The sequence below is a fragment of the Talpa europaea genome, assembly GCF_964194135.1.
Source record: "Talpa europaea genome assembly, chromosome: 3".
NCBI lineage: Eukaryota > Metazoa > Chordata > Mammalia > Eulipotyphla > Talpidae > Talpa > Talpa europaea.
In genome coordinates, this window is record NC_140069.1 from 21,411,630 (window position 1) to 21,433,052 (window position 21,423).

At 36.3% G+C, this 21,423-nt stretch overlaps 1 protein-coding gene across 1 annotated transcript in view; it reads right to left on the reverse strand.

The window, feature by feature from the left end:
• The window catches only part of PKHD1L1 (PKHD1 like 1), a gene marked incomplete at both ends in the record, with an annotated part of 139,420 nt that overhangs the window by 37,832 nt on the left and 80,165 nt on the right, over positions 1-21,423 (reverse strand). The window contains 14 exons of the mRNA XM_084229761.1: positions 80-209; positions 1,975-2,120; positions 2,478-2,566; positions 4,348-4,519; positions 5,061-5,220; positions 6,125-6,276; positions 9,416-9,607; positions 10,901-11,930; positions 13,369-13,505; positions 14,662-14,903; positions 18,131-18,260; positions 19,273-19,402; positions 19,911-19,990; positions 21,138-21,294. Coding sequence (XP_084085887.1) covers positions 80-209; positions 1,975-2,120; positions 2,478-2,566; positions 4,348-4,519; positions 5,061-5,220; positions 6,125-6,276; positions 9,416-9,607; positions 10,901-11,930; positions 13,369-13,505; positions 14,662-14,903; positions 18,131-18,260; positions 19,273-19,402; positions 19,911-19,990; positions 21,138-21,294 — 2,947 coding nt within the window. The remainder of the gene's footprint in view (positions 1-79; positions 210-1,974; positions 2,121-2,477; positions 2,567-4,347; positions 4,520-5,060; positions 5,221-6,124; positions 6,277-9,415; positions 9,608-10,900; positions 11,931-13,368; positions 13,506-14,661; positions 14,904-18,130; positions 18,261-19,272; positions 19,403-19,910; positions 19,991-21,137; positions 21,295-21,423) is intronic.

Genomic DNA, 21,423 nt, shown 5'->3' on the forward strand with positions numbered 1-21,423 from the left:
TAGCAATTACTCTAGTGCTGTATGTTTTAAGATAGATTTTCAAAACCGATCTGACACTTTGGTAACTGGAAACTCATACCTAAGACCTTTGATCCTTGATTTGGTCCTTCTGGAAGAGCCCACTCTGGAGTAGAATGATTTCCTCTAAGAACAATCTGCAATTCTCCTTTAAAAGGATTATCTTCCCAGCCACCAATTAATCTACCTCCCTGCAATGAAGCAGAAAATTGTTAACACTTAAAAATTGAGTAGAAAAAAAATTTCCATAAAGAAGGAATTAGGAAGTTTCTGACATTCTCTGCTAATAAAAAGGAATGAATTTCACTGCACAAAGAACAGCATTGTAACTGAAAGTGACCTTAATTTAACCCACTCACTCACTTTAGAATAGGCAGTCTGAAGGACTTTTTCCATTTAACAAATTCAATAATCTGTATAATGTCAGAAGTGCATCTAGATGAACTTCTAAGTCACAAGCTATTACTGTTTGAACAGAGGACATTGTATTTTAGCATAATATGGCATATGTAAAATAAACTCTTCATAATTAGATCAAAGCTATGCTGTTTATGAGACATCATTGTTAATAGCTATTATTAAATGCTTGCTAGTTTTATGTTGGGTATAATATTTATGATTATATATCACTTTATTTTACATTAAATCCATGAACATGTTATTATTATTTTAATTTTATAGGTGAAAAAATTGATGCAGAAAGAAGTCAAATAACTTACCCATAGCTACCCACCCACCAACAGTGAGGTAAGGATTCAATCATAGTTTTAATTGACCTCAAAGGCTATGCACCTAATTAAAATACTACAGATCTTTAAGTCACTGAAGACCTAGTTTTCTTTAAAAAACCTACAGAGACTTTTATTTTTTATGGTAAATAATAGCTTTTTGGTTAGATCATTCTTTTCTTTTTTTCTTTTTAAATTTTTAAAATTATTTTTGCATCACTGTTCATTATTAAATAATATTTGCTTCCCCCATCAAGGTGTAGTCCCCATAGAATTTCCTTTACCAATGCACCCGTGCACCATCACCACAGTCTCCTGTACTCCTCTCTACCTCCCTCTAATTCCTTTCCCATTCGCAGCAACATGGATGGAGCTGGAAGGAATTATGCTCAATGAAACAAGTCAGAAGAAAAAAGAAAAATATCAGATAGTTTAACTTCTAGGAGGAATACAGGGGAACCAAATAAGACATCAGCGTAAAAAAAAAATAATAACAATACAAAATACAACAAGACCATTCTTTTAAATGAGCAATAATAAAAGACTGCTAGCACCGCTAAGCTGATTTCATTTGTTGCATGTTCAAGAACATATGAGGGATTATGAGAAAATGAGGTGATTGTTCCAAACAACTGAAATATTTTTACTGGTGTGATCCAATTTTCATAGTTCCATCTATGGACCTTCATTTTTAGAAATATTGACTTAAATTCATTTAAATTTTTTCCAGAACAATTCAGAATTCTTTTCCGGTTTTTACTTTTACCTGATAATACAAACATGAAAATGGGCAAACTCACAGTAGTAGCATGATAATTACTCCTTAAAGAATATTTAGTCTACGATTTAAAGGAGAGTAGAAATGAGTCATATAATAACGGGGATACATTAACAAAATACAGCTATATCATCATTAGGCTGATTTTTGATGCAAACATCCCAGAGGGTAATTAAATGACCCACATTGTATAAGGTACCACCACACCTAGGCTATATGCGGCCATGTATTGACTATGTCCTATGTGTGGTCTGTCATTGACCAAATGTCCTTGATGACTTAATTGAACTTAGATGGGCTTTATGAACTTACATGCATTTCATGGGCTAGAGTCAGTTGTGATTTTATTTGCATCAATTGAACATGCTTTCTTATAACTTGCTCAGGTAAATCTCTAACATTTTAGAATTTGATTAATTAGTGTATAAATTACAAGAGCCTCACACTTACCTGTAATAATATGTATGTAGCATTTAAAACAACTTTCCTGTAAGAAACTTCTGCAGCTCCCAAATGCTTGTCTTCCAGTTCTAGAACCCCCCAAATAATAAGTCTTTCCATTGGTGGGATATCTGTGTCTGCCACAATCCATGTTCCTATAAAACAATGTTTTAATGTAAAATAATAACAATTCATAGGCTATAGTCTGCAGATGAAACATTGACAAAATTAGCAGTGAGTCTTGGTTTTGAGTTTGTCACCATTTTCCACACAATGACTGATTCTTGCCTCTCCCAGAAAATCTAGGATTCTCAGTATTAAGGTTTAAATCCACATGAAACCCAGAGGGTTAAGTCTATTACGCAGGACACAATAATACTGATAGACTCCATCTTCACCTCCACCCTTTCCTTTCACCTTAACTGCATAAGGGTGAAACACTAAATATTGTAGCTTTTAACTTAATGTTTCAAAAACTCAAGCATTTTATTTCTTTATGTGCATGGATTTACCTTCAGGAATAACCACATTTGCTCCTGGATGAGGTATGGTATAATTATTTTCTTGAGATGATTGCCAAAAAGAATTATTTGACCATAAGCTGAAAAGAGAAGTATTTCCATTAAATATCAGCTCTGTATTTAATGACCATCTCCTTAGGGTGTAGCACTATATCACATGTTTTTTTTTTTAATATTTATTTATTTATTTATACAAGCATTGGGTACAGTCAGAAGCGTGGGAGGGTGAGAGAATTCACCAGAGCCAGAGCGGGGAGCAGAGCAGGCAGAGGGACCGAAGTACACTGCTGAGGGGAGCAGCGGGCGGCAGGAGAGGTCTGCGCGCCATGCGGGATCCTCCTCCGGTGGCCGGGGAGCAGCCGGGGATCGAACTGGTGCTGCAGAGGCTGCGGCAGCTTCGCAACCCAGCGCTCAACCGCTGCGCCACCAGGGAGGCCCTATATCACATGTTTTAAGGATGTCAGAATGCAAGTTAGAGAGTTTACAACTTCATGAGAGAGGCTAATATGTGCAGTGAGTAAAACATTCAATACGCAAAAACTACTTACCTAGTTTTTAGCTCCACAGAAGAACATTTGTTTCCATCCACAATTTGAATCACTTTTTCTCCCACTAAGTCCTTATTGTGATACCTTTAAGTTGTTCTAATGTGTAATTTATTTAATTTCCTACTGTGGTAGAAAAGTGAAAAGAACCATATCCACCTTTGTCCATTTAAAGTTGTTACATATGTTGTTAATTAACACCTTAAGCATGGTGTTAATTCATCAGGACATGGATAGGAGAGTAGTGGGCTAGATTCTGTGAAGGGACGGGTAGGAAAAATGTTTTCTGAATGAGTCAATGAGGTTAGTCCTTTGGTCTGGGGGTGGGGATGGCAGGCCTGTATCCAGAATAAAGCTTATTTTAAATGAAAATGAATGGACATTGGGGGAGTGATAGTTTCCACTTTTCAACACTGTACCTTCTAGAAACTACGTCAGTGAAAAATTGGTATAATATTTATTATAAAGTTGACTATATTTTCCACTGGAAAATGTACAAAATCAAAAGATAGCACATTTATTTTTACCTGTAAGAATTAACTTATATTGATGAAGCTAAAATTTAAAATATAATGAAATAAGTTGTATTAGAAGTTTTAACCATGAGTAAGAGCTCTCACTCAGAAAACAATGTATTCATGAAAAAATTGAGGTTTTGGTGCTGTTCTGCGTGTGCCATGAAATTCTCTGATGTCAGGTAATTCATTCAGGGTCACTGTACTTCAGCTTGCTCACATAGGTAATACGAGAGGTGGTCTAATAAGTCAGATCTAATATGCAAGTCTGAGCTCACCAGTAACTTTCACACATATTTTTTCTGAGATTTTTTTCATTTTCTCATCAGGGTGGAATAAACAGTCAAGTGAGGACCTCCTGGTGGTGCAAGGGGTTAAATCACAGCACTATGAAGCTATCGCCAGCCACTGCAGCATGAGTTCAATCCCCAGCACACACATGGCATGGGTTAGCACCCACATGGTGTGCAGTTAGCACCCACATGGCGTGGCAGACCTCTCCTTTCTCACTGGCTGCTCCCCTCAGCAGTGTATATCAGTCGATCTGCCTGTTCTGCGGCCCACTCTGGTGAATCCTCTCACCCCTTACCTCCACACTCTGGCCTACACCCCAGTTCTTGTATGCATAAATAAATTTTTTAAAAGTTAAAAAAAAGAGTCAAGTGAAGCAATAAGTGGGAAAGCATTTTTGTGACCTACACACATTGTGTAGAAGGACATGTCTTCCTCACCTAGGAGTCAAATGAAAGTGATTATTATGTCACAGCTATTGGAGTATTAGTAATCACAAGGCCTATATACTTATATGTGGCTGGTCGCTTCCGGGGAGTTGATTTTCTTGATGGGGGATGCATAGGAAAGCAATCTTGGAGAGCACAGCAGTAAGCCTGGAAGTTAATAACAACATCTTTCACATCAGGATCCAGGGTCCCAGAAATGGATTGGTTCCGAGGAAGGTCATTTCTTCCTGAGACTGAAAGTGAAGTAAAAGCAATTTTAGTTAACATAATGATCAAAATATTTGAATGTTAAAAAAATCATAGCAATTTGAAAATAGTCTTCAGACGGTTTCTTGGCATAACTCAAATGTATGAAATAGCTATGGAGAAATTCTCACAAAATGCACGTCTTACTGAAAAGCACATAAGTCAAAATAGCCTGACAAAACACTCAAACTTTAGAATTCAGTTAAACTTTATTCTTGAATAGTTTTACTTTCCAAAATAATTAAATGATAAAAATGGAAACAATATATATGACACTTTATTGTATTCATTTCCTCTAACTTTGTGAAATAAAGAGAATTGGTGCCATCTCCAAACATAAATTGTAAGTTCTTAATTCAAGGATTTTTCCAACATAAATTTTGTCTCCAGTGCTTTTGTTCCTCAAATATCTACTGGATTCTGCTATATACTGGGCACTATATAATATATTTGTCCATTAAGCAATTTTTCTCCTCCTTTAGATGAAGCTTTAGACAAAACAATCACTTCTGCCCAATGTATTCATACCCAAGTAATATAGAGTACTAGTGTTAGCTTCAAGGTGCCAGTCTCCATTTTTGCTAGTATTCCAGTTCAGTGGATTTGAAGAGCCATTCCTCATATCAATAATATTAAACATATCAGAGTTTTGTGTGAAGTTATGAGATATGATTACATAGTCTTCTTCCTGTAAGTTGGTAAAAATAAGTGTGACTAGTTTAATGTTTATACCCTGCATGATACATTAATTTGATGAAATTAATTAGCCCCTGTATTAGCACTTATTTGTTTTTAATCATGCATTTATATTTTTTCTTATTAACATTTAATATTTCTATGGCAATAATGGTAACTCTAATATCACTATCTCTCCTCTCTCTCTCCCTCCCTCTTCCCTTCCTCTCTTTCTATCTACATATACACATACTTACCAACATATGTGTGTATTTAAACAATATTTCATTTCTATAACATTTAAAACAATGCTAGGCATTTTTATTTTGGCTGCACTCAAATGTAGTACAGGCAGGAGAACATAAAAAGACAGTTCAGGTTAAAGCCATCTTTAACTGGCTACTGTTAAAGATGGTAATATGATCAGAGTAAATCTAAAGGCAACTTACACTTCATCAAAAATGCTTATATCTTAAAAACTTGAAAGTAAATATAAATAAAATGTGAGACTCAGACAGAGCAAGGTGGTGGGCATACAGGACATGGCTTGTTATATTCTGTGTTTATATATTTCACAATAAAGATAATGAAACCATTAACTGCTACCTGAAACATCATAGGCAGTAAAAAATTGATATTATCATGATACTAATTATAGGACAGAAGCTTAGTGCTGTGGGTTTATGGCAGAATAATTGTTTACTTCTGATTCTTAAACAAGTTGCTTTGGGTTGCTATGTTTTGGCTTTCTTAGATTTAAGATGGGTCATGGAAAGTGAGCAGGACTTTGGCAAATCTATATTGGAGGCAAGGACATTCTCAGCCCAACACCTGGGGTAAGGATGAGAGTGTAGACTACGTGTGAGTACTATGCAGTCATAATTACTGTAAGATGGATTTTATAGCCCCTTGTTTACCTTAAAGCCATAGAAGGTAGATGTATATGATATATTGGCTACATGATCTACACCTTTAAAGTACCAGTTAATATGCTTGGCGTTTGGAATGAGAGCCATCCATCCTGACATGTGAGTCAGTCGTTTCTTCTGAAAGGGAATAATGCTTGTGCCTGTAAGGAAACATGAAATAAATAACAGCAATTGCGACCTCACAGAAATGTCTCATTTTCTGAAGGTTAATGTAAAATATCTGTTTGGTCTATGGAAGTCTCTAAGAGTTCAGTACAGTATTTTGTTTCTCATATTCTGAATATCTTTAACTGAAAGCCCCAATGTTGACACACTTAATGGAAACATAAAATGCTTCCTCACTTGGAATTTTGAACTGAGGCAACACCTTTATTTAGGGACAGTTAAATTGAAACATGATACCAATTTATAAGACAAAACTGATTAAATATATTAATGATTCTTCAACTATCACGGATCTAAAATATAATTTCATTTCCATTTTTTAAGAACTATATTCTTCAGAATTCTTGTGACTATGCAGACATAAACTCGGATTCATTACTAGACTCTATTCTACTTGTTAAGTTAATGAGTTAACAATTACTAATGGAAAGTTTTGATTTGAAATCTTAAAAGGAACTAAGTTACATCCAGACCTAACCCTATCACTGGCCATGATACCTAAATTTTGTGAATGCCAAACTTGGACCCAAACTATGGGAAAATTACATAATTTCATCATGAGATAGAGCTTGAAAACTTCAGTAGAAGATTCAAAAAGATCTCATATAATTTAAAGAAAAGATAGGTAATTAGTCATTCTTTCCATTTCTGAAGGAATTTTGTTTTAAACGGGCAACCTCTTCATTTACAAATTTAAAGAGGAAAAGTTAGAAGCAAGATTACAAAATAAACTGTCATCCTTTTTATTTTGGAGGAGGGAGAGAAAAATAATAATTCAGAATCAAGCCAAAAAAATAATCCAGTATCAAAAGGAACCAAATTCATTAATTACTGGACTTAAGTATTAGGATTAGATTTGAAAGGGTCATGAGCACAGGCACTAAAAATTTATGGTTCCAAAAATATTCAAGTATATGAGAACTCTGACAATGTGGGTACTGTCAGTAAATATCCACACTTCCTTTTTAAGACATTGCAGACAGTTCCTCACCCTGTGGGTGTTGGATGACTTTCTTGCAGAATGACACTTGCAAAGGTTTGAGAAGTCCTTGCTACATGAGGCTGGCTGTCTAAGGCCTCTGCCTTCCAGCCTCTGACATGACAGTGAAGCGCCTCCCCCAGCAGTTCCCCCTTCACTCTGAAAACTATAATGTACACATGGATCAGCCCCAATTCAACCTTGGGAAGGAGGAAAGTCCACTGGATCCTCACCATCAAGCAGAGCCACCCAGTTGAACCCAGCATAGATCAACCAAGACATGTCAATCAAAATAAATGACTTAGGTTTAAGTTACTGAATTTCGAGAGCCTGTGACAAAACAATTGCTGCCAAATAAGAGTCAATTAAAATTATACAAAACTTCTAGAATTTGTTTCTTTATTTGGCAGGCCCAATCTCCACTGAAGATTTCTAATGCATGGAATTACATTTTAAACTGACATTCCTTGACAGTACAGTTTTATAAGTAAAACATTTTCACGGTTCCTAGTTATTTGTGTTTTTCTTGGCTGTACTTATTCTATTCTCATCATGTTAATTTAAGCATTCTGAAGTTAAATACAAACTCCTTGAAGCTGATATTAAAAAAATAATATCATTAGGGGGCCTCCCCGGTGGCGCAGCAGTTGAGCGCTGGATTGCGAAGCTGCCCGCGACCTCTGCGGCGCCAGTTCGATCCCTGGCTGCTCCCCGGCCACCAGAGGAGGGTCCCACATGGCGCGCAGACCTCTCCTGCTGCCCGCTGCTCCCCTCAGCAGTGTGTTTCCATCCTTCTGCCTGCTCTGCTCCCCACTCTGACTCTGGTGAATTCTCTCACCCTCCTGCTCTTCTGACTGTACCCAGTGCATGTATAAACAAAACAAATAAATAAATAAAAATATGCCTCTATAAAAAAAAAAAATAATATCATTAGGGCCTCACTGGTGGTGCAGGCAGTTGAACGCCGCACTGTGAAGGTGTCTGCAGCCTCTGCAGCACGGGTTCAATCCCAGCTGCCCAGCGAGAATCCCACATGGCGAAGCAGATGTTTCCTGTTTTGCCCGCTGCTCCCCTCAACAGTGTATTTCATCAGTCTGCCTGTTCTGTTCCCTGCTTTGTCTCTGGTGAATCCTCTCACCCTCCTGCGCATCTAGCCTGTATCCCAGTTCTTGTATAAATAAATAAATCTTTAAAAAAATAGTATCATTAAAGGTAAATGTCTCAAATTAATTTGCCATCTATTCTAACTTCATATATATATTTACATAATGGGACATCATATCTGACATGCTTTGAGAATGACATATAAAGATAAATGTAAAGTTATACTAAATTTCTCCTCTGATCTAGTATACTTATTGAACTTTTGATTCATTTAAAATACATATAAAGTCAATGCAAACGAACTATTTTTTCTGTTTTTAATTTTTAGTAGTAACTTAATTTATTTAATTTCAATGGAAATACAATAAAAAGTCAAACTTGCCTAATTATTAAAGTTGATTAAGTCTTCACGTCATGTTAAAAAGTGCCTGCTATGGTGCATTCTTTACTCTGCAATATTTTTTTAAAGATTTATTTATTAATACATACAAGAACTGGGGTACAGGCCAGAGGTATGTGTGTGTGGAGGGGGGTGAAAGGATTCACCAGAGACAGAGTGGGGAACAGAACAAGTGAATCAACTGAAATACACTGCTAAGGGAAGCAGCAGGTGAGTCAGGAGAGGTCTGTTGCACCATGTGGGTAGCTCCCTGGCCTCGGATCCAACTCGTGCAGCAGTGGCTGAGGATAGCTTCATAGGTTGTGTCTTAACCCCTTGCACACCCAGGGAGGCTCTTTACTCTGCAATATTGCTTGAGTGCTGCAATGAATTCCATCTCATTCAATACTTACTGAGCCCTTTTAGTTATAATATCTTATGTGTGGCAGAAATATAAGTTAACTGATGTTACTCTCAATATATTCACAGTTTAGCAGTTAAACAGAACACTTAACTTTTGAAGGGTGAAAGAAATCCAAGCACACAGAGACACTACAAGAAAGCTACAACCTCAAAAATTCAGAAATACGAGACCATGAAATTTAGAAAAATACACCTAAATTAGCAATTCAAATTATTACAGTTCACTTACCAAAGGAGTCTGAGAGAACCACATCTTTTTCCAGCAGTGATCCTGGAGAAGGCTTGTTGAATGCTAAACGGTGGAAGCTGACTGAAGCGTCACAGACAGACCCAGGGAAGCCAATGCTCCACTGGGCGTCTTGAGTGCAGTGAGAAGGGTCCAGCAGTGAGCTATGGGGAAGGACAGTATGTCCTTCATGACCTTGGAAATGAACACAAACAGCATATTTTCTATTTCATGTTAGAAAACGAATACACCAACTAGTCTATAATGTACAGACATGATGACCCATAGGACCACTAATGAAATCTAAATGGCTCGGTAATTTTTGGCCAGGGGTGAGGAGAGCTAGCACAGTGGACTCCAGTCAGGAAGTTTATTGTGGATGTAGCTGAAACACAGGATCTGAAGCGCCCATGAGAACCAATGTAGGGGATGGGTAGTGGGATTAGTAACTTAGTCAAGGACATGTGGAAAGATTCAAGTTCAGGCAGTCTGACCAAAGAATCTGTACTCTTAACTAACAGACTGCCAACTGACATTAAACATCTCAGCTGAATTAAATAAAATAATAAAGATTAACACAAAGGTTTGTATATTAGAATCATTCAAGTGTTCTTTCTTTCAAAGTCACAATTAGAACAGGAGACAAAGCCAACTTCTATAGTTGTAAATATAGTCTGTAAATTCAGTCTGTAAAAACCGCAGTCTGTTTCTAAGTTGAGATGACTCTTCACCTTTCAAAAGTAAATTGTTATCTGTAGTCTTATCAATTGTCTCTCTTTGAAATTATTATGCAAAATCACACACACACACACACACACACACACACACACACCCTTGCTATCTTATTTAGAAAAATCCTTATCATTAAAAACTTATAAGCACACTAAGTTCTGGAATCTCTGAATATTTACAGAAAATGTGATATACCCTGAACTTAAATTGAAAATTATGTAACCCACAAAGTGTGTTGAATTTCTTGCTAGAGTTAACATATTCTTTGAACTAATTCCAAATTTAGAATTTAGATTGGAAAAAAAAGGTTCACAGCAAGCCTGTAATTCACTTCTTCCATTTAAAGTATTTTAACAGAATATATCCAGTTTGTCCACATGGCTTATTCAAATAAACCTAGAATTTACAAGTTCGTGGGATATGACTGCAGAATTTGGGTAGTCAGATAAGCAATTTTTCATTTGTGCAATTGAGTATGAATGGAGGAGATCAATGTTTCTATAAATATCATTCAAAATATGCTGCTAATTCAAAAACCAAAATGCAAGTGCAGGAGAAAAAGGAAAAATTAGAGACTGCATTTGTGGTTCCTGCTGAAAAGAATATCTCATCTGTGCCTAGTGCTGGTGTATACCTTAAACATCGATAAAGTTTGGTGCTAGATAAGATCTATGATTGTTTGACATTTTACCTCCCTGTATTAGTACAAACATATTTCCCAATGTGTTTTAATCAAAATTTAAAATATAACATTACCTGTCAGTGAACCATCAACATCAATCAGTACAATTTCGTGTTCCCATCGAAAGCCAGCCTTGTTTGGTGTATTAAAATACTGGATGTCAACAAACTTTGTGCTCCAGCCTCCACATCTGTCATTACAGACTCCAGTGATGGATGTCACACCCAGAGCTGCACAGTTGGGACGGTCAAAGTTCATAAAGTGCACAGAAGATACAGTCAGGCCCTCACTAAATGGGAGAACCAGGCCTTTCATTGTGCAAAATGCAGACCCCATTCCCAGCTCATCAAGATGACCAACTATTTTGGCATTTTTAACCACTGCTCCATTGGTTTCTCCCCATCCTCCAACATAAGGGGCTAGGATCCTCTTAGTTTCAATTCCAGCCTCATAATTATTTACCATCACAAAATTATGGAATTGAAGGGCACCTCCATTGACCCATTCTGCTCCTTTTTGACAGTTCCAAGTAGTGAGTGAATTAAATACTGCAGGTACTGGCACTGTAGAAGTACAAGATCCTGTTTGCATGGGGAAATATTCTTCAAATATCCATATTCCGAACCAACCTTGAGAATGAACAGTGTTGTTAAAAAATTCTCCAAGAGGAACTTTTTTTTGGCAAATGTTTCGGTCATAGGATGGACCATCGGGGTGGTTGTTCATTCGGTACCAAAAGCCAAAGTGAGTGCCACCAGCAACTGCATTGTGTCTTATAGTGTTGTTTGGGTTGGTTACCCAAAATGCAGCTGGGGTCACATCATCATTCAGAAGACTCATACTTTGCTGTACAAATACTGCCAAGTTATATTGTAGGATATTACCATGTTCAATACCATCTTCTATAAAAAATGCTCCTCCCCTGATATCATATATAATATTCCTCTCCACCAGAAGGTGATGTGTGTTATGGATGGTAACAGCTCTGTTATAGGTCTGGTGAATTGCACAACCTTTTACATAAGAGTTAAATTGTAAGTCTCCAAGCAGGTGCCAATGTATTGGATATCGCCCCAACCGGAAAGCCTGGCCAGCGTGGAATATCTGTCAAGCCAAGATCACAGCTCTTTAGTGATACATGTGGACTCAGATTTGCTGGTACATATTTTGTTTCAAAATACTTATCTTTAATTTTATATTATCATTGACACATTATTATTAACACATAAATCTGTTAGTATTATTCATGTTTATCCTTGAAAACATTATTTGGCTCCCACTCTGCCTTATTTTATTCATTATGTAACAGCCATACTTGATATTAAATGAGTGAACAAACAAAAACCATCTCTGACTCTTCTGCTTTTCATTTTGGGCTAATAATAAAACCTCTTAGATGTCTTTTCCCCCTTCATTTTGATTCTTACATAATAATAACCTTTCTTGAAGGATTACCAGGCACCAGACACTGTGCAAAATGTCTTATAAACATTATCACAGACTTCATCACAATTCAATGAAAACAGGCACTTGTCATTAACTTCATTTATTGAAGTGTAGAAAGTCTGTTCATTGTCACAAAACTTCATTTAAAAATAAGTTGGGCTGATCCTATAGTGGGTGCTCTCATTAACCATTCTGCTGTATCTTTTTAGAGAAATGACCTGACTAAATGAGAATGTGAGCCATGGAAATATTGGTGGAGGAACATTCTAAACAGAATGAAGAGCAAGTGTAAAAGATGCTGAGGCAGGAATGTGCTTGACACGGTCAAGGGTCAGGTGGCGAGCATGCTGTGAGCCACTGGACAATCACAGTAGGTACAGTCAGAGTCCAGCTCAGGGGCAGATCATGTGGGTCCTATGGGAAAGACTCAAACTTTGTTTTTATTGATTGATTGACCAATTATTATTTTTGCATAAAAGAACGGGGGTACAGGACAGAGGTGTAAGGGAGAGGATTCACCAGAGATAGAGTGGGGAGCAGAACAGGAAGATTTACTGAAATACACTGCTAAGGGGAGTAGCAGGCCAGACAGGAGAGGTCTGTGGCACCACGTGGCTGGGGATCAAACTCAGGCCATAGTTAATGATAGTGCTGAGACTTAACCCATAGGCCACCAGGGAGGCACCCAAACATTCTTGTTTTAAGTATAATATAAAGTTAATAATGGGTTTTGAACAGATTGTTAAAAATCTGATTTATACATAAACATTTTTACCTTGGCTCTGCTGTGGATTCCACTGGAGTAAGATGGAAGCAGGGAGACCAGTTAGATATCCCAGTGAGAGCTGATGGTGGAGTGGACCAGGAATTAGATGAAGATAGTAGAAAAAGAATGGATATAAGCTATAAATTTTGTGCACAGAGTAGATAAAAATTACTGATGTGGAGTGTGAGAAAATGGAGTGAAAAACTAGGTTTAATAGAATTGTCTGTTGACTAATCTCTCTCCTTTACCATAGTATAAACATCTGGCAAACAGCAGGAACTCAATATACATTTGCGAAATGGATGACCTTCGGTATAACATCACCCTTACCTCTACATACTCAATTCTTCCAGTCACCATGTTAGCACCAGGTACAGGAGCATGAAACATTATGCAGCCTCCAAACTGGTCACTTCCTATTTCTTCACCAAACTTTCCTTGGAAACATGTCTGGGTAGCAAATTCACCTTTAAAAAATGTTTTGAAGACATCATAGAGAAAAGCCATGTCAAAATACTCTATATGAAGGTATTTCTCCTCATACTTAATTATATCTTTTCATTCACATGAAATTTTTATCTTATTCTGGAACATAACCATTTGCACTTCTTTGTAGATAATAATAATGGTAATATCCCATCTCGTTCACCTTTCACATTCTCTAAATACTTACTAAAGCATTTTTCAATGATACTAAATATTTGAATGGTTGAATGCATACTGATAAGGTATTTGTTTTATTATCTCTGAAGCTTCCTCCCAAAATTTGGGGACTTAACATAATTCATGCAATCTTATACTTGTATAGAAATAGAATATGCATTATCTTGCTTAGTTCATACAACTATAGCAGTAGGTTGAATAGTAAGTATTATTACTTTAAACAGGGTGAAATTAGATTTTCAAGGGCATCATGAGACTTGGTGCAGATGATGTAGAATCAGAATAGAGGTCATATGACATCAAATCCAGGTAACTCTGTCTAATACTATACTTTCCATTGAAAAAAATCATGTATCTGTGCTGTATCTCTTATTATTTAACTGCTTATAGGATTGTACTGGTATTAATGATTATGTAAAATATTTAAAAGAGACTAGTAAAATATATTTTGCTTCTTAAATACACACACACACACACACACACACATATGTAACAACTGTGGTAAACATGAAGCTTCACCAATATCCACTTCTCTTTCACTCCTGGGTATAAAAGGGTTTGTGCTATACCCAGTTAAGCATAGCAGTCATGGAATCAGTTCTGATTAATGACACTTGAATGGAAGAGATAGGTGTCATTTCAGGACTAAAGTTTAATGCTGGTGCTTGAGTCTCCAGCCATCTTGTCTCCTGTCTCAGAGACCATGGAGAGCCGGGTTGCAATGGAGCCTCCATCAGCCTAGATTCTGGAATAATTACAATGAACAGAGACCCCTGTTAACCCATATTGAACACATGTTGCATATATGAACAACATACCTTTCTCATTATATATCACTGTGGTTTGGAATACTGATCACCACAATATAACCTTGTTCGGGGGCTTTCAACTGGGAGATGACTTTGCCCCCAGGGAACATTTCTGCATTTTGAGTTAATACACTATAGTTGCTAAAATTACCTGCATTAAATCCATCAGGACATGGTGGGATTTTATTATTCCACTCCATATTATGAGATCCCCTTATTAAAATATTCCTGGTAAGAATTCCAACTTCTGCCCTTGCTTCAAACAGAGTTCCATCAGGAAGTGTGACAGTGATCCCGAGGTGTGTGTGATTCAGTGTATTAGTCAGTGTTATGTGTTTGCCATCAGCAGATACAGATGCTATGGTCATTTTCTCATTCTCTCGTTGACTGTGTCTGTAAAAATTTTTTAAGATTCACTTTAATATAAATCAACATAGTATTCTGGTATATTTGCTTTATGCTATCCTGAACACTTTGTAAAACAGAAAATGTTTAATGCCATACAACATTCTGAAAAGTAATTTGAATAGAGCATTTTACTGGTTTCTACATACATTTACAGATGCATTTCAATCAGGTATTTTCCTGGTACATCCATTGTCCATAGATCTGCACTAATCCTATAAAGTATTTAAAAGAACTTCATCTATAAATTAGAGGATCACACTCAGTGCTTCTCAATTGAGGATGAGTTTGTCCCCCAAGGGGATATAAGGCAACACATGGACAATTTTTGGATGTCACACTGGAGAGTGATCCTGGCATCTAGTGGGTAGTAGCCAAGGATGTTTCCAAAATCCTATGACATACAATAAAGAATTATCCAGTCCAAGAGGTCAGAAGTGCTAAGGCTGAGAAACCATTACAAAGGGAAACCATTAGAGGTTTGTGAGCATGACAAAGAAATGACTGAGGCAATGTTTCAGAGGTCTCATTTCCACCATTCCCTCAGTACACCTTAAGTTCTGGCCAAGCAAAAGGAGTTACTGATCTATACTACACATATCCATGTATTTAGTCATTCAATAATAAATTTATTGAGGGCCTACCCCATTTTCTAGACTCAGGGCTTAGTGCTGGGGGCACCAAGTAGAAAGTGCCCCTGACTTTAAGGAGACACATCTGTCAACCCTAATTGTATTGTGCCTACCATATTGTGATCGGTTTGTGATTGGTGCTGTTACCCAGATAAGCTTAGGGGAGTTACATGTGTATTTTCCTGACATTCCCTTTGACTTTCCTCTCCCCTGGAAAATCTTTTATTTCCACTATATACCAATTCAAATATCATCTGAGAAATAGGTTAAGGGTCACTTCTTTTACCTTTCCCTGTCCTTCTTCTAAATACCCAGTACACCCTGTTTCATGCCCCATCAGAGCTCATTGCAGTCTTATGACAGATGTGCTTATTTGTCCTTTTGACTCCCTATAGTACTTACTTGGAGCCAAGTTCTGCTTTAAGTGTTACACATATAATCCCACTTAATTCTTGCATTCATTCTGAGATTGATGTTAATGGAATTGCAATTTTACTGAAGCACAGTGAAATAATAGGACTGCATGCCTACTAAGTGGTAATGCTGGGAGTTGAACCTGGGCAGGCTGACTTACAAAGTAGTATTCTTATTTATTTTCCAGCCATCACAATGATATTTATTTTTTTTTTAAGATTTATCTTTATTTATTTATTTTATGTATTTATACAAGCACTGGGTACAGTCAGAAGTGCGGGAGGGCGAGAGAATTCACCAGAGCCAGAGTAGGGAGCAGAGCAGGCAGAAGGACCGAAGTACACTGCTGAGGGGAGCAGCGGGCGGCAGGAGAGGTCTGCGCGCCATGTGGGACCCTCCTCCAGTGGCCGGGGAGCAGCCAGGGATCGAACCGGCGCTGCAGAGGCTGCAGGCAGCTTCGCAACCCAGCGCTCAACCGCTGTGCCACCGGGGAGGCCCAATGATATTTATTTTTTAAAAAATAGTATCAATTTTTATTGTGGTGACATTGGTGGATAACCTGCACATGTTTTAGGGTCAGTGATATTTATTTAAAAATATATGACTATGAATGTATAGGTGTGTCTTTCCAACAATGCCACTTCCCTAATTACAAATGTCATTGATTTCGTAATTCCACAGGTAGAATATAAATCTTTAGTATGGGTTAGCAGTGTTGTTAACCAGAGGCTCTACAAACTCTCAAATACCATTTACTGATGAAATAATGAACACTGATTTAAATTTGGTAGGGAACTCCTTAATTTTTATTTCTTCAAGTATACTTTTTATGTGGTAAATTTTGAACTTACACTTCAATTTCACAGAGAAAAGCTGTAAATGAGGACTTTCCATTCTATTAGTAAACCCTATCATTTTGCTCCTATTTCATTTTTGCCATTATGTAATTAAATTTTCTTCCAAGGGCGAAAAAAATGGTCATTTATAAAGCTAAGTATACGTTTTACTCTTCCTGACATCTGCAAGTCTATTTTTAACTTGAAAAATGGCAAACTCAAAAGGCCATCTTGAATTTTAATTCTAAATTGAGTCACAGATTTAATATAATTCAGCTATGTCTTGTCATAAGATACTGTGTTCCCTGATAAGCATAAAAACATATGCAATTTTGCTATTACCTGCAATTTGAAAAATTAAGCAAAATTAAAGCTCCTCTTGCACCCTCTCCCCAAAAATATTGTTGGTATAACTATATTAGCCTTTTCTTTCTTATTTACTAAAATATATAATTAAACAGAAATTAAGGGTCATAACCAGTTTAAACTGCAAAATGTCAGACTTATAAAAGGTCATGTTAATCATCATTCATTTTATAATGACTTCTTCCCTTGTATTCAAACTTTACTAACAATTTTGCTCCATGGAAACCATTGCCAATGCTATAGAGTAAGAAAATAGTTCACTAGCTACTTTGAATCAAGTTTTTTGGTGACTGCAAACAAGGAAGTTCATATACATTTTTTGCATAAATCATTAGCTAAAGCTCCAAGTCAGATGCTTGCTAATAACTTTCAATAGCAGAATGCTCCCTTCAATTAAAATCTTATAAAGGAATATAATATAACCATAAAAAAGCAAGATATTTTATTGATATATATTTACCTTATAGGTTCAAATTGATATTTTTTCTTTTTTTTTTAAGAGTTATTTATTTATACAAGAACTGGGGTACAGGTCAAAGGTGCGGGAGGGTGAGAGATAAAGCAGGGAGCAGAATAGGCAGACGGACCAAAGACACTGCTGAGTGGAGCAACGGGCGAGGTAGGAGAGGTCTGCCGCACCATGTGGGTTTCTCCCTGGCCAGCAGGGAATTGAACCTGCCTTACAGAGGCTACGGACAGCCTCACAGTGCGGCGCTCAACCCGCTGTGCCACGGGGGAGGCCCTATACTTTTTTTCTTACTGTAAATTCAATCAATGCAAACAACATACCAGTGATCAACCACCTGTTAATATTTAGTAAATACACACTTGGCTGTTCATATTTCTTTATTAGAGGATTTGAATTTAAATTAAATAGTTATTGTCCTTCTGATTCATCCCTCTTTTCCATATTCAAAAACAAACCTCTACTCTAAATCAAAGTTATCAGGTCCAGAAAACATCATACCTGTGTCCTGTGCTTGCAATTACAATTTTATCTCCTGGTTTCCAGGTTACTGCTTCTTGTAAAATCAAAGTCCTTTCCCCAGCCTTTGCAGTATGAGCCAAACATGTCCAGATCACAGGAACTGGCAGACCTGGATCAACATACAAACCCAGGACTCATTAAGATGTGCTTTCTCACTGAGAACTTTGGGTATTATAACCTTTTTCTTATTCAAATCAATTTTTGGAAGGTTTGTTTTACCTTAGCACTTTGTACCTTTCTCAAAAAGGAAGTACAACTATAAAAGAAATACTTTATAAGACTAGCAATAAAGTTTATAATAATATATATGTGTTTATGAAATAAAAAATTCTTCTGCAAATGATAGAGTCTGTTTATGATAACCTTTATAAGAACACATATAAATGCAGTGTGATGTCTGTGATAAAATGGGAAGAGAACTATTATCTTTGTCACTGTTGACAGGAATTGCTTATAATTTAAAGACAAAATAAATGTGTGAATTTCTGAAAATTATACTAGTAAGTGAATTAAGCATAATGCAGAACATTCATGTTCAAAATAGAACATGATGTTTATACATCATAAATTAATTTTTTTTACATTCTAAATTTACGAAAGACAAATTGTTAGAATGTAGAAAACATCATTATACAAAGGATTCACACCAAGCTTCCTTTATTAAGTTACCATGATAATTCAAACATGATCAGAATCATTTTTACTTGCTGGTAATCTTCCAAAATATAGTTAGAGAAAAATATGACCATAAATTTACGGTTTTATTTTAGAAAGAGTCATTTAAAAATACAAAGGTAAGAATTTACAATCTTCTACCTCCAAACTTTAATGCTTTCTCATATAGATAAATGAATGCAGTAAACAATCAGTAGGTATTGTGGTAAGTATTAAATGAGGCAGAAGGTATTATGGGAGCAAATGGAAAGGAATAAAGTGGAAGCAAAAAGTCTAAATAGCTTCCCCATGAGTGATATTGGTTTTTATTTCTTGATTCTTGATCATATATAGGGGCTGCCCCTGGAAAAGGGGAGGACAGAGATAAAGAAGGTTAAGAAGGAAATTGCAATATCAGGGATGTTTTAATTTAGGCATATTATAATAGGACAGCCCCCCTACTTTACCATGCAGATCCAGAATGCCCTCTCTCACAGCCAGAGTTTTGGCACCGTATACTGGGAGCTCAGGAGACCTCAGATGCCCATGCAAGGTAATGACAGCCTGGTGTTGAAATGGGGATGCTTCAGTACCAATCTGCAAGAGATTTGGCAGGCATTGTTCTGAAAGTTAAACACAGATCCATAATTCTAATCACTGAAAAGTAATTCTTGCCATGCCCCCCCCCCCATTTTGAGAATAGCAGTTGTTCAGTGTTCAGACTCCTTCTTCAAAAAGGAAAAAAAAAAAATACACACACACACACACACAAAAAAAAAACCACCCAAATATTCTAGTGTGCCAAATAAACAAGGCCTGAACTTTGGAAAGTATACATTACCTTAAACCACACTGCAGAGCTATATTCTTTTTCTGCTCTATTTTCAATTCTGTCCCATTATAATATGTTATTATCTTTCCATTAAAAGCACAAGACTACTCAGGGTAACTTTTCTCCTAAAAGGACTTTGTATTAATAACAGAGACCTACACAAAGATAAACTAATGAGAGGTTAGTATAATTAATGCTCCATTTTGCAGACAGTATTTTAAAAAGAAAAGGGAGAAAGGTAAAAATGAAAATGTTACCACATTTGCCATATACCTGAAGAAGGCCTCCATCTGTAATTAGAATATTTTCTGCCTGGAGCTCAATGTCAGTTTCATCAAATATTAGCGTTCCACCTATAAGTCATAAAATTTAAAAGCACTTCAGAGGAAAATTATTATTAAAAATTGTTTGTTAAATTATAGAATAACATTAATTTCTTACTCCTATCCTGCTATTACTGTGCATATCACTTCATTTTAGTATAAAAACTTCAAACAAGACAGAGGAAGTTTATAGAAACACAAATCCCAGGACAGGTTATTTCCCTTTGACCATCTTCTGTTTTAATGCTATTAAAAATGTGCAGCTACATGAATTATAGTTCTACAGAGGGCCTCAGAATATAAGGTAAGAACAAAAACAAAGTTAAAGAATAGCACTTTTTTAGAAACTATTATAATATCATTACCTCTGAACATTTATCTGTTAATTCGTAGCTACAGCTTAATTAACAGTAAAGAATGTATGTCAATCCATTTTTTATGAAACTGACATAAATTTGTAAAAAGTCAATTTTTACTTATCCAAAGCCCGAACAGTTAATAAATTCAAAAATGAAATAGTACTATAATCCCAGAAGAAAAGACAAAAATAAAACGCAAAGGTCTTCAAACAGCTGCAGGCATTATGACAAAGTTTATACACTAAAGCCCAAAGTGCTTTCTCTTCCGAGTTATTCTTTCTTTTACATGTAATTACAAGGGTTCAGGTTATTTATTTTCTATAGTAAAAACAGAATATCAAGAAGCAGAGAGAACTGCAGGTAACAATCGACAGCAGGTTAACAGGCAAGGGAGAGAATCACAGCCTAGTATCCAAGAGGAGTCAGGGGTGTCATTGGTATAGAATTTAACACCTCTTTAAGATTTTACAACCCTGGGGACCCACTATCCCAGTGTTTTTCTAAGTGGGAGCTAGCTTTTAATGCTGCCAACTACACAAGTGCAAGCACATTCACTCACATTCACACACATGCACATTGCTATTGAAACAAAGGTTTTATGAAACATTTAACTGTAAAAAATGATTGCCTATACAATACAAACTTTGATATTTTATTTCATTAAAAGCATCTACTTGGAACAACCATATAATTGAACTATACTCTGTATTAAGCACATGATATGATGACTGAAGCTCATAATCAGTAATTCAGATTAAATTAACTGCACAGAAATATTCCATATTCAGAATTTAATAAACATATTTTCAGACATTTACCCTGAATAAGCAACATTTTCAGAATAGGAGTACTTTGGTCCAGCAGAATTGTTTGTCCTTTTGTAATAACAACGAGTGACCCTTCCTCTGGGGGAGACTTTCCTCCCCATGAGAAGTTGGAGGACCAAGCATCGACATATAGGAAGTCAGCTTTACCCTGTAATAGAACATGAGAGGCTTAAATTTAGAGGCTATGATAAGAATTTTACATTCAATTTCTCAAAAAAACCCTCTCTAAAACAATAGATACTTTAATTCATAGTAAAGTATAACCTATTCTAAGTAT